The following is a 20,699-nucleotide window of genomic DNA, read 5'->3' on the forward strand; positions in this document are numbered from 1 at the left end:
GCAGGCACTTTTTACAATCAGTAGAGGAAACTGTGTTCTATATTTCAAGCTGGTCGCAACGAGCTTCTTTGGCATTGCCAATATGTGACTGTTGATGATGGGGTTTTAAAGGAATGTTTGTGGTCTGGATTAGATCAGCACATCAGCTTTAATTTACCTGATGAGGACCCAGGCACAATTTTTTAACTTTATTTTACAGTTTTGTGGCTCTCCACTTACAGTACACTGTAACGAATTGCTGTAAAAACTACAGCGTTATTTTACAGAAGCTGACTGTATTTTAAATAATACAGAATATTGCTGTAAAGTGCAATGCATTCTGGGGTCACGTGACGGATTAACTCAATGTACAGAATATTGCTGTAAATTTCAAATCTACAATGGCGGGATGATCTTCAACAGTCGAGATTGGGGTAGTGCGCAAAATGAATGATTCACACCTGTGGTAAGTAACTTATTACGTATTTTTTTTTCATATTTGGTAACTATCATACTGGTAACTTTATATAGAGGTATCTAAATTCGCGGTTCATATTGCTAACCCCGGATTCAACCTCCATCCGCGGGGACCGAAGGAGTCTTGCGGGGTTTCAGCAGCGCCGTCGCGGTAAGATTTCAAACATTCTCCGTCGCTATAGCACCTGAGGACAGAAGTTGTTCATGTTATTTAGAGTTTTTGTTCACACCAGGAGTGAAGGCGGTATGTGACGAGCTACAGTTCATTGTATTAGTAAGTTGACGGTTGTTTTTTTAATGTTGAACATCGCGCCCGCCGTAGACTCGGTAAAAGTTACATGCTTCGACAGTTGGGATACCACACTCGCTCGTGATTATTTTGTGTTGTAATTCAAATTTGCAAATGCAGTCATCCGTTAAATCGAGCGCCCAAATTAAAATGAGTCACCATAGCTTGAGGTAAGTCGATGTTCACGGAGGATAGCCCGGTAAAGTGATTAATGTACGTAACCATCTAGATATACAGTTTATGTATCGGAGGCCAGCTGAGAGCTTGAGCAAAAGACGTTAGCGACACCCTCATTGTATAGCAGGCCTGTCTCCCAAATAGGACCGTTGGAGGGTGGGAGTGAGACCCGTTACAAAATACTAGTGTGACAATTTCTTGACCGTGACATCCCTAACGTTAGTTGGATTACATTTCTGTATAAGTACGGTTTTAAGTGTAAGTTACTCTGTTTAATTTGCTTAGAGTTTGTTTGTAGAGTCACTTATACTAAAATGTAGTTTAAATGTAAAATGCTTAAAGATAATTGTATAGTCACTATTAACTATTACTATTGTCACATGTGGTATTGTTTGTTTTAGAACACACTTGCAGGCCACTGGATGCTGACTACTGAAGGTTAGGTTGTGTGTGACGGTGCTCAGCACAGCTTCATGTCTGGCCTTCCCACTCTGTTCATAGCATGTTACATATTCAGGCTTGAGTACCAGGATGGGGCAGCATGTACTTGGAGTCCAATGAAAGGTATTAATTGAACAACTTCCTTACCTGCATTTTATAGATATGTTAATGTTATATACCTGTTAAGACCTTTAAAACAATATTTCTCAACGAGAGATGCAATTTTTTTGGGCAAATTATTTAGAAGTCTCCCCTATTTAACACTAGCAAGCTGATGATTTAATTCATGTGTTTTAATATAATATATTTTGTACATTTAATATATAACATTTAGTTTTTCCTGACTCTTTGTAGATATTAATCCAGAGAGTGGAACAAGCAGCGTCATCTAAAATGCCAGGATACAGAAGAAACAGGTTGCAGTGAACCCACATGTCGCCGCTCTTCTAAACACAATGATGAATATTCAGTGTAATCGATGAAAAGTAAGAAGCACACACACACACACACACACACACACACACAGAGACACACACACACACACACACACACACACACACACACACACACACACACACACAGATCTCATCATTGAATTACATCATTTTATTATTCTCTGACTGTAGATGTTGTCCTCTGTTTTTCTCTGACTATAAATTGAATATCTAACATTATTCTCTTGTTTCGTTTCCATAGTTCCAGCTACTTGTTGTGCTCTGATGGATCAAGATGTGGACCGTTTTACAGACTCACTTGGGCCTTGTTTTGCAATGTTGTTTCATGATGGTAATGTTGGTTAACGTGTTGTTTAAACATGAGTGTTTAAAGAGCCATGTTGGATACTATGAAGTTCTTACTGAATAAAATTATTTCATGTACAACAACGTACACAATTTGTCTGTAATGTATTTTTGTATCAATTAAAAAAAAATAAACACTGTATATCCAGTATGCAAAACATACTGGATATACAGTGATTTATGTATTTCTTCTAAATAAAGTAAATTAAAATCAAGCAATTTGCTGTAAAAAATACAGCATTATACTGTTGCTATTCAAAATTACAGTTTTTCCTGTATTCTGCAATTACAGTAAATGGCTGTAAATTAAATTACAGTACTGTGGCTGTACAATTTACAGTAACTGGCTGGCAACCCTGCTGCCAGTAGTTTACTGTAAATTTTACAGGATTTTTTTTACAGTGTAGACTGATACTCCTAAATACTTTTTTGAGCAAAGCAGACCACAGCCAGCTGTCATGGCCGCCGAGCCCGCGTCTATAGCGTTCATGTCCACCAAGTCAGCGTCTCCAACCGTCATGGCCACCAAATCAGCGTCTCCAGCTGTCACGGCCGCCAGTCCAGAGCCCACTCGCAAGATGGAAGTCAAGCCAGAGTAAAGCCGAGACGGTCCCGTCCGGCCCTGCAGTGGTCTTCGAGCCGGTCCCGTCCTGCCTTGCAGTGGTCTTCGAGCAGGTCCCTGCCTACCTGCCCGCCACGCCCTGGCCTCCAGACCTGCCCGCCAGCCACGTCCTGGCCTTCTGGCCAGCCTGCCCTCTACACCACGCCCCAGGTACGCCTCTGCCTCATTGTTTACCAAACTTGTAAGTCACTTTGGATAAAAGCGTCTGCTAAATGACTAAATGGAAATGTAAAGATCAGGACATTTTTGCTGAGATGACAGTTTAACAAGTGATTGCAGATATCAATGCCTGGATTGATGCTACTACGACACGTCTGCAATTCCTTGTGAATCAAATCGTCATGACCATTAAAGATGCCGCCAAGAATGTTCAATCCTATACGTGAGAGTGAGTGAGACAGAGATGAACATTGACATTCCTCTTCCATTCATACGGGATTTCTACAATAGAGTCATTTCTGATCCTTGTATCAAGACACTCCTTGGGTAAACTATTTAGCAAATGATCAAGATTAAAAGTGTTATGCATTAACAACATTTCTAAAATGCTTTGGGTGCCTTCGAATTTTGTAAATTACAAATTTAGTATAGTGTTCTTCAAAGTTAATATCTCAATGTTGAAATCAGTGTCTTATTGTGTAAATAAACATTTGTACTGCAATATTTGTGTTGTTGATATTATACATTTTCGAATTATGCTTGTTTAGACAATGTCGGGCCGAGTACCAAAACAACCTTGTAGCTAATCAGCAGTAAGGTCCACAGTGCGCAGGACGGACATAAGTCGAGCCGAGCGATGATGAAAGCGCAAGATGGGGGAAGTTGTGTGTCTGTTTTGAAGATCAACAATGGCTAAGAGAAATCGGACACCCCGCCTTTAAGACACTCACGACACGTGTGACTCATTTATTCTTAGGTATTCATACATCCAATTTTGTATATCATAGAAAAATGACTAAAATCTCTACTAAGCCATCCAATTGGGGATTTATATTTAAATCTACATTTATAAGTAAAGATCACTGACTTTAAAAGGAACAGATACATATTGCTCGTCAGATAAACTTAATTTTTCTATTTAAAATGGGAAATTTTAAAATCACATGAAGAGAACTCTTAAAGATTTTAACTTTAAAAATGAATACATTAATACATATTCTTAATGTTCATATGATGTGGTGACTTCCAATAAAGTCACCCAGCTGGAAACCCCAACACATAAACCAGTCTAAACTGTAGATCTCAATATAGCTCACTGACACACCTTCCCATCCCTTTCATAGGGAAGCGGCTGACATGAGGCTGCTGACTCACTGTTTATTCTATTGTTGAAACTACAAACACAACGCCTTCAAAGTGGTTGTGAAACTTGGAATACTGGTTTAGATTGATCAACTAACTACCCAAACTAACTGCCTATTTTTCCATGTAGACTTTCCATTTTAAACATTGAATACACTGTAACGAATTGCTGTAAAAACTACAGCGTTATTTTACAGAAGCTGACTGTTTTTTAAATAATACAGAATATTGCTGTAAAGTGCAATGCATTCTGGGGTCACGTGACGGATTAACTCAAATGTACAGAATATTGCTGTAAATTTCAAATCTACAATGGCGGGATGATCTTCAACAGTCGAGATTGGGGTAGTGCGCAAAATGAGTGATTCACACTTGTTGTAAGTGACTTATTAAGTACTTTTTTCCATATTTGGTAACTATCATACTGGAAACGTTATATAGAGGTATCTACATTCGCGTTTCATATTGGTAACCCGGATACAACCTCCATCCGCGGGGACCGAAGGAGTCTTGCGCGGGGTTTTAGCAGTGCCGACGCGGTAAGATTTCAAACATTCTCCGTCACTAAAGCACCTGAGGACAGAAGTTGTTCATGTTATTTAGAGTTTTTGTACAAATCAGGAGCGAAGTCGGTATGTGACGAGCTACAGTTCATTGTATTAGTAAGTTGACGGTTGTTTTTTTAATGTTGAACATCGCGCCCGCCGTAGACTCGGTAAAAGTGAGATGCTTCGACAGTTGGCATACCACACTCGGTCGTGATTATTTTGTGGTGTAGTTCAAATTTGCAAATGCAGTTATCCGTTAAATTTGAGAGACCAAATTAAAACGAGTCACCAAAGCTTCCGGTAAATCGATAATCACGGAGGATAGCCCGGTAAAGTGATTAATGTACATAACCAGCAAGATGTACAGTTTATGTATCGGAGGCCAGATGAGAGCTGTAGCAAAAGACGTTAGCAACACGCTCATTGTATAGCAGGCCTGTCTCCCAACTAGGACCGTTGGAGGGTGGGAGTTGTCGTGGTTTTGGGCATAGATTCAAGCGACACATTGTAGAGCAACTGAACAGCATTTATTATTGCCTCATTTCTTTACAACTCACCTTCAATCACCTGACCCCCAGCCCCTAGTAGTTCCGGTACTTCCTGTTAAGACGCTTCATAATAAAAACCCCTTTCCATAATAAAACCCAATACTCCACATCCCCCTTTCTAGGAGATGAATGCAGACTGAAATGAACATTTACTGCATGAATGAAAACATTTTTTTTCTTTTACTTTTTACAACTTATTGAACACTTTCCTTTACGGTAACTCTTTTGTATTACAAGTCCAGTCTTTGAGGCTTTATGACACTTCTACCTGACCTGGTTCTGACAGGACCCAGGGAAACTGCCTTTGGAGTCTTAACTGCAGACTCTGAACGGTTCGGTGTGAGCCTGGCGTCAACAGTTGGACAGACTGGTGTACTTGGAATTTGAACCTTTGGTGTGCTTTCAGGTAATGGCAAGAGATGATGTCTATTTCTCCTGATGACTCCTGAAGGGCTCTCCACGATGTATGAGCGGGGAGTACAATGAGGTGATATGACAGTCCCTTCACTCTTGGTGTCTGTGATCCACACAGGTTGTCCAGGAGAAAGCTGAGGAAGATCTCTCACACGATGCCTTTTGTTGAACACTGAGCTGTCCTTTAGTCTCCTCTCTCTCTCTTTCTTTAGGATTGTAGCCTCATTTGGCAGGCTGGGAGTGAGCAATGAGGGAAGCTGAGGAACTGGCCTACGAAGTCTCCGTCCCATTAGTAGTTGCGCTGGGCTGTATCCATTAGCCAATGGGGTCGCTCTGAAGGCTAAAAGTGCAAGATATGGGTCTTTTGCTTTCTTTAGAAGTATTTTCAGCGTCTGGAGGTGACGCTCAGCCTCACCATTGCTTTGAGCAAATTTCGGACTGCTAGTTACATGACTGAAACCGTATGCTGCTGCAAAGTCTTTGAACAGCTGGCTAGAAAACTGAGGTCCATTGTCACTGTAGAAAAGCTCTGGAATGCCATGTCTGGAGAAGATTGACTTTAGGTGTACTACCACATCTTCAGATCTCGTGGGCATCAGTTTTGCTATCTCCACAAATCTGGAATAGTAGTCCACGACCAGAACATAGTTACTGTTGTTAAGCGTAAAAAGATTAGCTCCAACTTTTTGCCATGGTCTTTCAGGGAGCACACTGGGCATTAAAGGCTCCACTGAATTGGCACGTTTCTTAATGCATGTGGTGCAGTTTTTTACAAGCTAGTTGATTTGGCCACTCAGACCAGGCCACCACACTGTCTCTCTCTCTGCACCTAGACATTCTCTGATGTCCCTCATGTAATGCTATGAGAACAGAGTTGCGCATAGTGGTAGGAATCACGAGTCTAGTGCCGTTCAGTAGCAGTTCATCATGTATCGTTAAAGTGTCTCTGTGAGGCCAATATGCTTTGATTGGACCTGTGAGATGGCTGTAATCTGGCCAGCCTCTCTGACACAATGACATGACTTCAGAACATGTGCTGTCTGTCTTTAGTTGTTCTTTCAGTTGTGTGATGTACGCTGGGCTAGCAGGTAGGCTTCTGATTATTTCATCGATGTAGATGTTTGTGTCAGCCATTAGATCTGCTGCAGCTTTAGAATCTGAATCCATTTCGACAGGTGCACGTGAAAGGGTGTCCGCTGTGAAGAGTGCTTTGCCTGGAGTGTGTGTGATGGAGTAACTGTACCTCATGAGCCTCAGTCGGAACCGCTGAATCCTGGGTGGAAGCTCGGTTAGGGCTTGTAGTCCCAGCAGACTTACAAGTGGCTTGTGATCAGTTTCCATGGAGAAGTGTCTCCCGATGAGGAAATCTTTAAATCTTTCACATCCCCACGTTAATCCAAGCGCCTCCTTCTCTACCTGTGCATACCTCTGCTCTGTCTCAGTTAAGGAGCGTGAGGTGTATGCTACCGGTCTCCAATGCTCACCTTCTTTTTGAAAAAGGACTGCACCGAGCCCGTAGGATGAGGCATCAGCAGACAACTTAAGGTCTTTGTTTGGATCATAGAGTGTGAGAACAGGAGTCGATGTCAGTTCACTTTGCTGCTGATCAAATGCTTTTTGTTGTGCATAGCTCCAAACCCACTGGTTTTTCTTTGAACGGAGATCTCTTAGGGGCTTATCTTTTTCAGCCAGTCCTGGAATAAATTTACCTAACTGGTTGACCATCCCAAGAAAGCTGCGCACTTCGCTGACATTTGACGGCTCTTTCATTGCTTTCACTGCTCTGATTTTGTCCGGGTCAGGTTGGACTCCCTCCGCAGACAAAATATGTCCAAGGAACTTTACCTCCTGTTTGCTTAAGTCACATTTCTCCATATTTAGTGTGACACCAGCCTCTTGCAGTTTGTGAAGCACTGTGTGAAGTCTGACATTATGTTCCTGCTGGTCCTTACCCCAAATGAGTATGTCGTCCATGTGACAAACCACGCCTGGTAGCCCATTCAGAATCACTGACATTCTCCGCTGAAAATGTTCTGGGGCTGAGGCTATACCAAAAGCAAGTCTGTTAAAATGGTAACGTCCGAAAGGGGTAATGAATGTTGTATAGTGTGCTGACTCAGGTGACAACGGGACCTGCCAAAACCCTCTGTTTGCATCTAACTTACTGAAGACGACTGCTCCAGCCAGGGATCCCAGTGTCTGTTCCACTGAAGGTAAGATGTACTTCTCTCTGCACACTGCGTCGTTGAGGTGAGTGAGGTCCACGCAAATGCGCACCGAGTCATTTTTGGTTGGCACAGGGACCATACCTGAGCACCATTCAGTTGGCTCTTCAACTCTGCTGATTACTCCCATGGACTCCATTTTTTCCAGTTCCTGTTTCACTTTTCCCAACAAAGGAATGGGGACACGTCTTGGGGTGGCCAGGGAAAAAGGAACAGCGTCAGGTTTCAGCTTAATAGTATAAGGTTGCTGCATTAACCCTAAACCCTGACAAAGCTTCGGATATTTCTCATTTAACTCTTTCATGTCTATGCTATCTGCTCTAGACACAAGGTTTAGCTTGACACTTGCCGGCCTGCTCAACAGCGCTATGTGCAAATCTTCGATAACATATACGTTTTCCTCAATTTCTTCTTCACCTTTGCACAATGTTTCTCTGCACATACCCAATACCTTTAGAGGAGTGCCGCCAGGTCCAAACAATGGTCTGTCTGGTTTACGTAACTCTGTCACATTTTGTTTTATGCTGTAGTACATCTGGGCTGGGATAACTGACACATCTGCTCCAGTGTCTATCTTAAATCTGACTTTGTGGTTTCTGATGGTAAGATCCGCATACTTAGGATCTGAACATGCGTCCACAGAACCAAGGAACATGGGTGTGTCATTATATTTCTCTGTCTCTATCACATGCACGGATTTAACAGACTTACACACCTTACTGAAATGTCCTCTTTTACCACAAGTATGACAGGTCACATCTTTTGCTGGACATTGAACTTTAGCATGTGCAGGTGTTTTACCACATCTGTAGCAGGATTTCTCGTTTGGTGTTTTGGACTTCGTTGTGAATTTTGGCTGAGTTGGGGACTTGTATTTTGGATACTGTTGTTTTGGATGCTGTTGTTTTCTATATTTCACAGACACAGCGTCTAATTCCGTGTTGTTCTCTCCTCTAATGTCTGTTTGTTGCCTTTTTATGACTTCAGACTGCCGGGCTTGATTTACTGCCTTCTCCAGCGTCAAATCTTTGTCCATTTGTAATCTCTCAGCTAAGCTAGTGTCTCTGAGTCCCATAACGAGGCGATCTCTTATTAACTCATCGTGTAGTGCACCGTAGTTGCAGTTTTCCGCCAAAGCAGAAAGTGCGGTGACAAACGAGTCAACAGTCTCATTAACTAGCTGCACTCTTTGGTTAAACCGGGCTCTCTCGTAGATAATGTTTTTCCTGGGCACGAAATATATGTCCAAAGTGTCTCTTACCGCTTGGTACTGTTGTCTCTGCACGTCCGATAAAGCTTGACCTCGAAGAATGTCATCCGCTTCATCCCCCATACAGTAGATGAGCGTGTTTGCCTGGTTAGCCTCTAAGATGCAGATTGCTGGCTAGACGGAACCTTTCGAATCTCCTTATCCACTTTTCCCATTGCTGAGGCTTAGAAAAATCAAACGCTTCGGGAGGCTGTATCGTGAATGTGGCGTTCGGGGGTGGATTTGCATTAGCATTGTTGCCGCTGTTTATCTGTAGCTGGGGCGATAGCCTGCGAGGCAGCATATGCGGTGCGCTTGCTCCCGCTCCCTCTGTATTCGACATTATTTTCTCCCGATAAAACCTTCTTTTTCACTCCCAGAACAGCTTACTTTCACTCCCCGGCGATTAAGCTCTTACTGCCGCCCGACTTCTGACACCATGCCGTGGTTTTGGGCATAGATTCAAGCGACACATTGTAGAGCAACTGAACAGCATTTATTATTGCCTCATTTCTTTACAACTCACCTTCAATCACCTGACCCCCAGCCCCTAGTAGTTCCGGTACTTCCTGTTAAGACGCTTCATAATAAAACCCCCTTTCCATAATAAAACCCAATACTCACATAGTTCCAGCTACTTGTTGTGCTCTGATGGATCAAGATGTGGACCATTTTACAGACTCACTTGGGCCTTGTTTTGCAATGTTGTTTCATGATGGTAATGTTGGTTAACGCGTTGTTTAAACATGAATGTTTAAAGAGCCATGTTGGATACTATGAAGTTGTAACTGAATAAAATTATTTCATGGACAACAACGTACACAATTCGTCTGTAATGTATTTTTGTATCAATTAAAAAAATTAAACACTGTATATCCAGTATGCAAAACGTACTGGATATACAGTGATTTATGTATTTCTTCTAAATAAAGTAAATTAAAATCAAGCAATTTGCTGTAAAAAATACAGCATTATACTGTTGCTATTCAAAATTACATTTTTCCTGTATTCTGCAATTACAGTAAATGGCTGTAAATTAAACTACAGTACTGTGGCTGTACAATTTACAGTAACTGGCTGGCAACCCTGCTGCCAGTAGTTTACTGTAAATTTTACAGGATTTTTTTACAGTGTATGCTGTAAGTTTTACAGTTGAAATTAGAAATCTCTTTCTCCCCCAAAGAAACATTTAGGGACTATTCTTTCCCTTCAAATGAATAACCCATTTAAAGATTGTTCACACATTTATCGCACGTGTAATATTATCATTTGTTTTATATGTAATGCAATGAGTATACACGATTAAATGGTGAATTACGTCGTATTTTCCACATACCGAGCATGTTTGTATCTCCCCTCTGCCCAGCCTCTAGTGCAGATTCTTTACAGAACTCATCATTCTGAAAAGCTAGTTGTGCTATAATTGGCCAGTTAACCAGTGCGTAGTGATTGGTCGAATACTGCAAGCATGTGACGGAAATGTAACGCCTTTTACCATTATTGGAACATCAGGTTCCAAAGCAATTGTACTGACATGTATGCCCACCTTACTAGAGAATACATTTGGGCGATCTTAGTCAAATCATACCCCAAACTGATGTAGATTTGTGGGAGTGTGGTTACACAGGTGTTTTTAGGCAGGTCTGACTGAAGATTCTCTTTTAGATAGAATGCATATTTTGTTCCGACATTACAATTTTTGCAATTTTTTGTTTCTAATATACAATATGCTTGAGCAACTTATAACACACCAAAGACATGGAAAAACACGTATTCGCGCCATACGATCCCTGCATGCTGATTATGTTGCACAGACAAACTGAGAACTGAACATATTGATATTACAATTATTTCTTAAAGTTGCAGATCCTGCAATACATATAAATTACTATGAAACAGGTATGTTAAATAGTTAACAAATAGCACATAAAATATGAACATTTATACTCTACAGTAAAAATGTAGAACTTCAGCAATATTAACATAACTTATACTACAAAATGCTACTTGTAAAATATAAATGTATTAAATACATTTTGTAATGACAATAAATTTAAAGCCATTTCTCAATATGCGTTCTTCAGCAGTCTTGTGTCCTCGTGTTCTCGCTCTACGTCATCAATACCCTTCAAAGTTCGTTCAAATACTCAAGGTCACAAGAACAGAGAACGCATGAAAGAACACGGATGTGTTCTCGATCAAGGATGCATCGAACTCATGCTGTGTCTGAAACCGCTTCCTCGCTCACTCCTTCACTATTCCCTATATAGCGTATGACATTTGATACCACGTTATGAGGAAGAAGTGAGTTAAAATAAGTGATTACAGACACTTACATAATATAACTTGCGTCTGACAGTACTGTCGAGGACATTCCACATAGGTTATACATTTACATTTACACTCAAAACAATAATTAAGCGATTTGCGCGAGTAAATTACATACAAAGTCAATGCAAAGACGCGAATAGACGCGAACTGGAGTCAGGCGATGGGAATGAGGCGAATATTCCGCGCAAGTTGAACATTTTTGGCAGCTCACATTGATTACATCGCATCCTAACCAAACGCGACGCGATGAGATTCCTGCTATAAGCAATTTGTTTGTCCATACCGAACGCGAGAAAAGGGCGGGACGCGACAATCAATCAAAAGACACACCCAATCAGAACAGGTTTTCTCTGCTGCCGTTATGCCTCACCGGACGTTATGCTATAATTTTAACGTATGAATCTAAACGTATGTAATAAAACCCTGAAAAAAATAAAAACGTAATACATTCAAAAGATTTAATGCCCATTTTTAAACCACTACAAAGTAGTTTACAATATGCTGGGGGGTGGGAGGTGTCCCACTTTTGTATTCTTAATCATTCATTATGAAGATGTGGTAAAACTCATAGAGTCAAACTGTGTGCTAAATACTCTAAGACACCGTCCTCATTTAAAAAGAATATGATTTAATATGAAATGTATTTTATCAAGAAAAAAACACATTTTCCCATTTCTTATATTATCTTAAAGCAAAAATCAGAGTAAACCAAAACACATTTAAAATGGTCTGAGACTATTCTTGTAACTTAAAACAAAACATATTTAGTAGCCTAGTTGTTCGCCGACCATCATGTGACAATAAACATGTTTGTATAGTAAAAAAAATACATTCAAATTTATGCAAATTTAAACTCCAATGGCATTACAGGATAAACATTTTACTCTGCAATATTTACAGTTGACTGTGTGTTTAACTATCCATTCCATCTAAAACAAGGTTCAATTGTCATATACAGAGCGGCTTGAACAAATATAAATACAGTACAGATACGTCAAATTACTTTGCTGTGCGTCTATCAAATCTAGACTATTTGTTCTTTTAAAAAATGCATTCATTTATATTACCTTTACCAGTCGTAAATAAATCAAATAAGAACCATCTAAAAATAATAATAATAACAGAATTTTACTAATATGTCTCTATAGTAGATAAATATAGTCAGTAATGGAAATAGGAGAGAAAACTGGTTGTGGATTTGTTCATATTCTTAAAACACAGCTTCAGAAAGTTCCATTTTATGTATTAAAAGTGGATACCATTTAGAAACTACTTGGATGGATAAAAGATGGACATCATTCACATTTTGAGGTTGAACTCCATACCCAATGAATTTCCCCCCTGGATACTGCCACCTATCTTTCTCCAAAAAGGTTCAGGAAACCAAAAGCCATTTCGTTACTGTGCACATAAAAACAAAGTATAAGAATACAAACAAACGTAGATCTATGCATAACTTGAAGACTTGAACAGCCCTGTTGGTATACTGTAAAAAGTGATTTGTTGACTGAACAACTATATTGTATTATGTCAAGTAGCTTCTACTTAAAAATAAACAAATGTATACAATTTCTAGCATACCTTAAAATCATTTGTTCATGCAACACAAAAATACAAATGACAAGAAAACTCAAAAGTTAATGGAAAAATTTGAGTTGTGCAAACTACAGTTAAAATAAAGGACACCTTACATGCATTTCGAGTGAATGAACTTCATATTATGGAATACCCATAAGCCATTGCGCCTGAAAAGGTTGATTATTCACACTTTTTTAAATCAAAAGCACTTTAGGGGCATTTAGATGTTAGTATGATGTATAACGGAAATTAAGATGTATTTAGTAATATTGATGTTGTTTTGTAGTGAATAGTCATTTTCTGTGAAGTTACCATTCAGGTGATTCGTGTTTGCTTTGGTAAGCATAGACCCCAATCAACCCATCATATTTCTTACCACAATAATGAAGACACACATCAGAAATGCAGTAGTTTGTATGCTTCTGTGGAGAATCATTCAATGACTGACATCGAATCAGTCATCAATTATTTCAAAACTGTTTGTTATAATAATATACTTCACTATGCTATATGAACATTTAGGTAAATGAATGAAATATTTAGCCCAAAATATAAGCCCACATAAGCATAGTAAGTTGATTGAACTCATGCTACATCATTTTTTAAGGAAAGAAGGTCAAGCGAACTGATATATTTGTGTAAACGCAACAAAGATTATCTAGCAATTCTAAAACCAATCAAAAATGTTGCACATATATTTCAAGTAAAGTTAACACATCGTTACAGCGTAGTGCACTATCAAGGCATTCACATATAAAGGTAAACGTTCAGTCGGCCACAACTTTTTCTTCTTGACTTCAAATAGTAACAAAATTTTCTGGAGAACCTACCAAGAGTGATTCCACTAAAATATTGTTAGAATAGTAGCTATTCTATATTTGATTCGTGATTTTTTAAATGAGCTTTGATTTTCATGTGTTTTGATTTTGTGTATAATAGCCTATATTGCTCATGTTCCCCTTGAGGGGGGACATGTTCTCTGTAAAGGATAAGCTGCCATCAAGGCTAAACAAATCTTAATGCAGAAAACGGATCAGGAGCATGATGAGCTAAAATGTTTATTTAAATTGTTATAAGAGGATCGAGTCCTCACTATAGCTGGCTGGTGTCCATCAGCTTCAGGCGATTGGCTTCAAATCTCGACGATGCAAAGTGCGCTGCAATTAGAAACCAGCTCTTCAGACAGCGCTTGAACACAAATAAGCACAGGACCGGTTAAAAGCAGCTTCGCATCACCTGAGGTGAGCCAAAATAGTCTTGGCTTCTGATCCGCGTTTCTCCTGCGCGTATTAATCCCCGAGCTCCAGATAACACATGAAAAATTATTACACCCGTTAAATCAAATATATGCACCATTAATGCTTCATGAGAAGATTTTTTGTACTTTTAGCTCATTAAAAAGCATTGACGGGACTTTACATGGATCAGTTTGTGACTGAATTCTAAAAAATGAGCAAGAAGGTTAATACTGTGAATGTTATAGTGATATGAATATCTCTTTTAATTTTTTTATTAAATATATACAAAAGAATCCGAAAATGAAGATGTTATATTAATACTTGATGTAAGAATAATTTAAAAAAAGAAATAGTGATTTTGTAAATCATTCATTTATAGTAGCCTAAATAGTTTGGGGCAATATATATATATGTAGCCTCTGACGGCTATAGCAGTGGTGACTACGCCACCCCTTGGCCCAGACTGGTAAGAGCAAGGGGAATATTTTACAAGCACACACAGGCTTGGTCAACAAAGTAGAAAAGTACAATCTTTATTTTTGTTACAGTAAAAACATTGAGTCGCTTTTGGATTTCAATAAATAACACACAAATTCATCACTTGACATAACACCAAGCCATAAGGGGGTGGGCCACCAAAATACAAGTTACTCAGGCCTAAGTTTCCGTACCACACGTGAGCTAGGGCACACCACTTTAGAGTAGAACAAACACTACAAACACTGCACAACAATGACAACCAGGCTATTTGAGCTATTTCTAAGAATACACACTTCACAGCAGTACACTGCACACGTCGTGCTAAATGAGTGAAACACGCTAAGGAAACCAGGCAGGAGCCCGTTGGAAAGTCTATCCAGTGGGCCCAACCCACACGAGGCTAATGTAATGGGTGAAGACAAACAAACAACAAAAAAAAATATATAAACCGCTAGCCGGTGGCCACTGTCAGTTCACTACACACAGATATTGTAGCACACCGGCTAGTGAAAAAAAAAGAAACAAACAAAACAAATAAGTGTCTAAAAAGCAGCACCTGCCCATTCATTCAAACACACTCAAAAGAACAGCAGCAGACAATCGGATTGGCTGAAGACTCTTTCTGCAATAGCGATTGGGTGAGTAGACAGTGTTCCGACGCTTCACGCATTCACCCGTCACAAATGCTCCTCTTTGCTCGTCAGTCCAGACATTCCATTCGCGTTTCGGAAGCGCGCGCACACACACACACACACAAACAGTAGTGCCGTTGGCAATCACTATGCAACCCCTTGCGCTACCAACACATCCCGGAACACTGCTGCCTCCAACACGTTAGCAGCTAACTTCAGTCTCTCGCTACCGGATGAGGACAACAGGTATATATACACCTGCCTGTTAACAATTACCGACCTCTCCCACCCACATTAGATGACGTAGCGATACGAGGAGGAGTGAAAGCGAGCGGGGGCAAAGAAAGAGGGAGATGAGAGACAGAGAAAAGAGTGCCTCAAACCCACAGGCCACATATATATGATTCCGCCATTTAACGTTACATCAATCAACAACAGTTTAAACAACCAGTGACCGGTCTGGGTCTCTTCTGTAAGGAAGCTCGCGCAGCGGTCTCAAATACTTCCCGAATCCCTTCTTTGGTTTTGGCGGAGCACTCCACGTACGCTTGCGCTCCGATGCGCGCAGCCATGGCGCGCACGTCCTCCGTCTTCACGGGCTCCTGTTTCTTTCTCCACAGCTCACTTCTCACGATCTCGTCGTTTCGCAAATCTGTCTTATTCGCCACCAAAATGACGGGCACATTAGGACAGAAGTGCTTCACTTCCGGTACCCACTTTTCGGTGATGTTTTGCAGGGAGTCCGGGCTGTCCACTGAAAAGCACATGAGAATAACGTCAGTGTCCGGGTAAGATAAGGGCCGTAAGCGGTCGTATTCCTCTTGCCCCGCCGTGTTCCATAAAGCCAGCTCAACTTGTTTTGTGTCCACTTCTACGTCCGCCACGTAGCCTTCGAAAACAGTGGGCAAGTAAACCTCTGGAAATTCGCCTTTACAGAAAACGGTCAGGAGACACGTCTTTCCACACGCTCCGTCTCCAACCACCACCATCTTTTTACGAATGCTTGCCATTTGTGAAGAGATACACACACTGTATGCAGCAAAACAACGACTAAAGACTGTAGTGCTCAGGTGTGCACAAGCAGTGCTGTTTAACAAACACTGTGTGTCAGTGCTGGACTTTATAAGCGTTCTGTGAGTTCCTAATATAGCTGTCCAATCAGTGTGAGGGAGTTGCACTCCGAGCACACCTTTTCAACATGATGACTCAAATGCCTTTAGGACAGTTGGTCTCTTTTTCTCAGCATGCATTGGTGTCACTTTCCCGCCTGGACACGCCCCCCTTGAGCGCTACGACACTTACGCCAGAACAGAGGTCGCGTTCACTGAGAATTCTCCGTTATTGACGCAATTTTTATTGCTGGTTACGGAAAATCAGAAGCCCGTCCGTCATTTTGACGGATTTCAAAGAGGGCAGTTGAAGACAAGCCATATGTGTCTAATCAAGACGACCACTAGTTGGCAAAGACAGTCGGGCCGGTTCCTTTTAGATTCTTACCTGCATGATCCTTACCATTTGGCCCGCCTCCATTAAATGCAATCGCGCCGGAGACTGGAGTCCTCACTGCCCGCTGCGGCAGCCGATACCTTGCGGAGGCCAACACGGAATTGGCTCATCCAAGCTGGCACGATTAATTCTTGATATGTCATGTATACCATTCCTTTTTAAATAATTCTTGGATTATGACCACTTGTTTTAATATGATAGCAGTTGTAAATTCATGCCAAAATTGTATTGCATTATGTGTATACACACTTTTTCTACTTATTCCATAATTGTTACAAATGTTGTGAGACAGGCAGTGGAGCTAAAGCCCCGCTATCTTAGCCCCCCTATAAAATTGTGTTTAATAATGTAATCTGTATAAGAGATCGCTTTATATTCCCCTTTAAAACTCTCATTATGAAAACGGCGTTAGGCTGCGTTATTAAGCGCATTCTACAGTTCAAACAGCAGCACATTGGAGTTAACATCAATAGCAGAGTAATGTTCAAGGTGTGTTCATTAACATGCCATTTGCATTTTTGCCATTCTTTGTTATAAATGCATCTAGATATGATGTGGAGGCGATACATGACCCTTTCGCATCCACTGTTTAAAAGTTGTATGTGCGTTCACCCCTCGTTAACTATTTGTTAACGTTACCTCAAGCAAAATGAAAGCACCTGTGGCAATACGAGTAGATGATAGCACGCTCTCATATAGCAAAACTATAATATGTCACGACTACGCATGGGCGTAAATCTCATTTATCAGTAGGGGGGGACGATACATATAAAATTTCTCAAGAGCAATTTTTGAAGGGGACACAAATATTACAGTTAAAATTGTACATGCTACGACACTAAGCGACAACAAGCATTGCGTTTATAGGTTTATCATGCAGACTTGCAGTCATATTATTACTGAACTGAAAACAATAAAGCTTTTTTCCATTTATATATATATGTTTTATCTTTGTTGTGAAGACAGGAACTACCCATGATACTACATGTTGACATTGAGTCACTTTTTTAACACTTCTTAAACGTTATCCTGATCTATACTGCAACATTGTTTGACAAAGTCACCGTACATCGACATTATTGAGTGCTTGTTATTTTCCCTTGTAGTGCCCAATCTCCGCCAACAAACTTTGTTCATGTTCGTGTACGCAAACAAACTTACATTCTGTGTTTTACTCGTTGATGAATCGCCCGAGATTCAGTAAACTGAATGTTTAGTTTATCCGCCGCGCACATACTGCACACAATAGATGCTGAGAAAACGATCCTCTCCAACTGAATGAAAGCTGGTCACCTTTTGTGGACGCTAGATAAAGTGCCAACATCACAAAACTGTAAGATGAAAATGAGATGTGAGATGAACGTGGAGAGCAGGCATTGGGCCAAACCATTTTGAGAGGCAGGGGACTGGGAACTCAACAGTTTCAAAATTTAAAACGCATTTTTCCTTTTGTATTTTCTACTAATTACACAATTAGATTAGATTAAAATAAATATATTTATGACAATAGCGAATTTAATTGATCGAGGGGGGACAACCCTCGGATAGAGGGGTACATGTCCCCTCCGTCCCCCCCGGGATTTACGCCCATGCGACTACGCCACCCCAGCATTGAACCAGCTGAGGAAATACCCCTACAAGGGCACACATGTTCGTTTCTCTCTCTCGCACGATCAAAAGACACTGAGACGTGAATAAGTACAGAAAAATATATTTCTTTATTTGATATAAATACTCTAAAAGGCTACTAGAATCAGTAAAACAATGGTGCTAGCGGGCCAGGCCATTGGTGGTAGATGAGCAACGAAGCTCAATCAGTACACAAACATGCAGACTCTCGGGGCGGAGCTGGGCATAGTTGCCAACTTTCGCGAGACAAACAAGCAACCTCAGCTTTAAAAACAAGCCCAATATAATTTTATGTATTTACAATCGTTCTAATTTATAATTAACTTTTTTTTTTTTACAATAAATGAGTCTGCAACATTTAAACTGGAAATTCTCTTTTATTTTAAATCAGCAAACTGCAACAAAACGTGAGGGCACACTCTAAACACTCTCGATGACCTGTGAGCAGAATAGGGTTGGAGAGATGGAAAAGAAGAAAAAGATAAGAGCCTTAAAGGGAGCAACACAGCCACATATTTATAGCTTAATAAAATCAATTAGAACCAAATCTATCTGCTATTACTAGTATTCTATATGACAACTTGTTTTTTTATTTATAGCATGTGATAATTAATTAATTACAAAATAATTGAAAATTTTATCTATTAAAAAAAGTCATCCCTCTCCTCCCCTGGACCATCGATATTCTCCCCTGTCTCCTCTCCATCTCTGTACATCCCAACACTGAAGCGCTGCAACATCTCCTGGCTTGGAACAAAGTACTTGCAGCAAATCCCAAGTATTCTAAGGCCATAGCGAATGCACAATATGCTACTGAGAGTCCTCTGGCCCATTCTGTTCCTCAGTTTAGATTTTACATGGTTCATTTGTGAAAACACCCTTTCAACATCGGCATTGCTTAAAGGCATTGCAAGAAGGGACAGTGCAAACAGGGCCAGATGTTTAAAACACTGCTCTCCACTGCTGTCCTTGTGTTTCAGAACGTCAACCCAGAACTGTTCTGCTTGACAGTCTTCTTTTGTTTTCCACTCCTGGAAGTTGATTGCCTGATACTGTGTATCCAGGGCCCCAAGATCACCAGCGTACATTTTCAGCATGGATACTGTGGCTAACTGTGGTTTGTTCTGTGACAAGATCACGGATGGGCTGAATGATTCCATGGATTTCCAGGTATTGATATTTGCTGGCAGCCTATTCTGCACCTGCTTTGCTGCTTCCAGAAGAAAATCACGCCATCTGATCTTCATATTTGTTTCAGCAGTGCTGTCGAGCTTCACTTCTCCAAGAACAATAGTAAACTGCACCCCGAAATTAACTGCACACACGGGCAGATGATGGGCTGTGTCATTCAAATTTACATCAAGGAGTTTGGAATCAGAAGGAGGAATGGCGCTAGGTGTGATTACTTTTGAGATACGTGTACGAAAAAATGACTGTAGGCAGTCAAGCATTTTAAATGCATCCCCATTTTCGAGTTGGAACAATTTGTTGACTCTAGAAAACTCATGTAGAACAGGCATAAGAAACTCCAGGTACAGTTTGTTCAAGGGATCTCAGTACATCTGGTAGAGCACTTCTGCATCATAGCACCGTTTTGCATCTTTGCACAGCTGGAAATGCAATTTCAGCTCGTCCCACTGCTTTAATACACGAACACAGCAATCATATATGGAGAGCCATCGAGTGCCTGAAAGCTGCACAAGCATCAGTGGCGTTTCACCAGGGTTGATTAATTGGTAAATTTTTGCATATTCTCTGCGCCTCAGAGCACTGTGAGAAAACCAGTTGTGCGAATGTGAAATTAAAAACTTGAGATTGCGAGGCAGTGTTTCAACGGCTTTGCTGGCACAAAGTTGAATCGAATGACACACGCACTTAAGCAGTTGTAGTTTTTCATTCTTTTTGAGAAGGTGAGTATAAACTGAGTTTTTCCGTCCAACCATTACACTACAGCCATCAGTTCCGATGCCTAGGCACTTTTTGAAATCAAGACCGACACTGTCGAGAAATTGAGTCAGTGTTGTCGCGATGGCTTCTGCCGTCTCTCCCTGCAAATCCACTAAGCCCAAAAATGTTGAAACTATTTTGTTCAATGAGACACTGAAGTAACGCACTACCACACGCAGCTGCTTTACGGAAGAGACATCTGTGCTCTCATCGATAACCAGTGAATACTGAGTCTCTCCGATATCTTTCAGCAAGTCATTGAATATGCAGGGGGCTATTACATTGTT

The 20,699-nt window shown here is 40.6% G+C and overlaps 1 protein-coding gene and 1 long non-coding RNA gene across 2 annotated transcripts; one reads left to right on the forward strand and one right to left on the reverse strand.

Annotated features, from left to right (window-relative positions):
- Nucleotides 1-227: 227 nt before the first annotated feature.
- Nucleotides 228-2,556, forward strand: LOC130434022 (uncharacterized). Its single transcript, XR_008908638.1, has 3 exons — nt 228-1,486; nt 1,718-1,848; nt 2,060-2,556. It is a non-coding gene; the product is annotated as an uncharacterized LOC130434022 (long non-coding RNA).
- A 12,542-nt stretch (nt 2,557-15,098) lies between these two features.
- On the reverse strand, nt 15,099-16,355 carry LOC130434021 (rho-related GTP-binding protein RhoB-like). Its single transcript, XM_056763864.1, has one exon. It carries the CDS (start codon nt 16,338-16,340, stop codon nt 15,759-15,761), a length of 582 nt encoding a protein of 193 aa, XP_056619842.1. The 5' UTR covers nt 16,341-16,355; the 3' UTR covers nt 15,099-15,758.
- Nucleotides 16,356-20,699: the final 4,344 nt, after the last annotated feature.

The sequence above is a fragment of the Triplophysa dalaica genome, chromosome 13 (genome assembly GCF_015846415.1).
Source record: "Triplophysa dalaica isolate WHDGS20190420 chromosome 13, ASM1584641v1, whole genome shotgun sequence".
NCBI classification, from domain to species: domain Eukaryota; kingdom Metazoa; phylum Chordata; class Actinopteri; order Cypriniformes; family Nemacheilidae; genus Triplophysa; species Triplophysa dalaica.

Coding starts and splice junctions, on each gene's coding strand:
- LOC130434021 (XM_056763864.1), bottom strand. CDS start 16,340: ATGGCAAGCATTCGTAAAAAGATGGTGGTGGTTGGAGACGGAGCGTGT.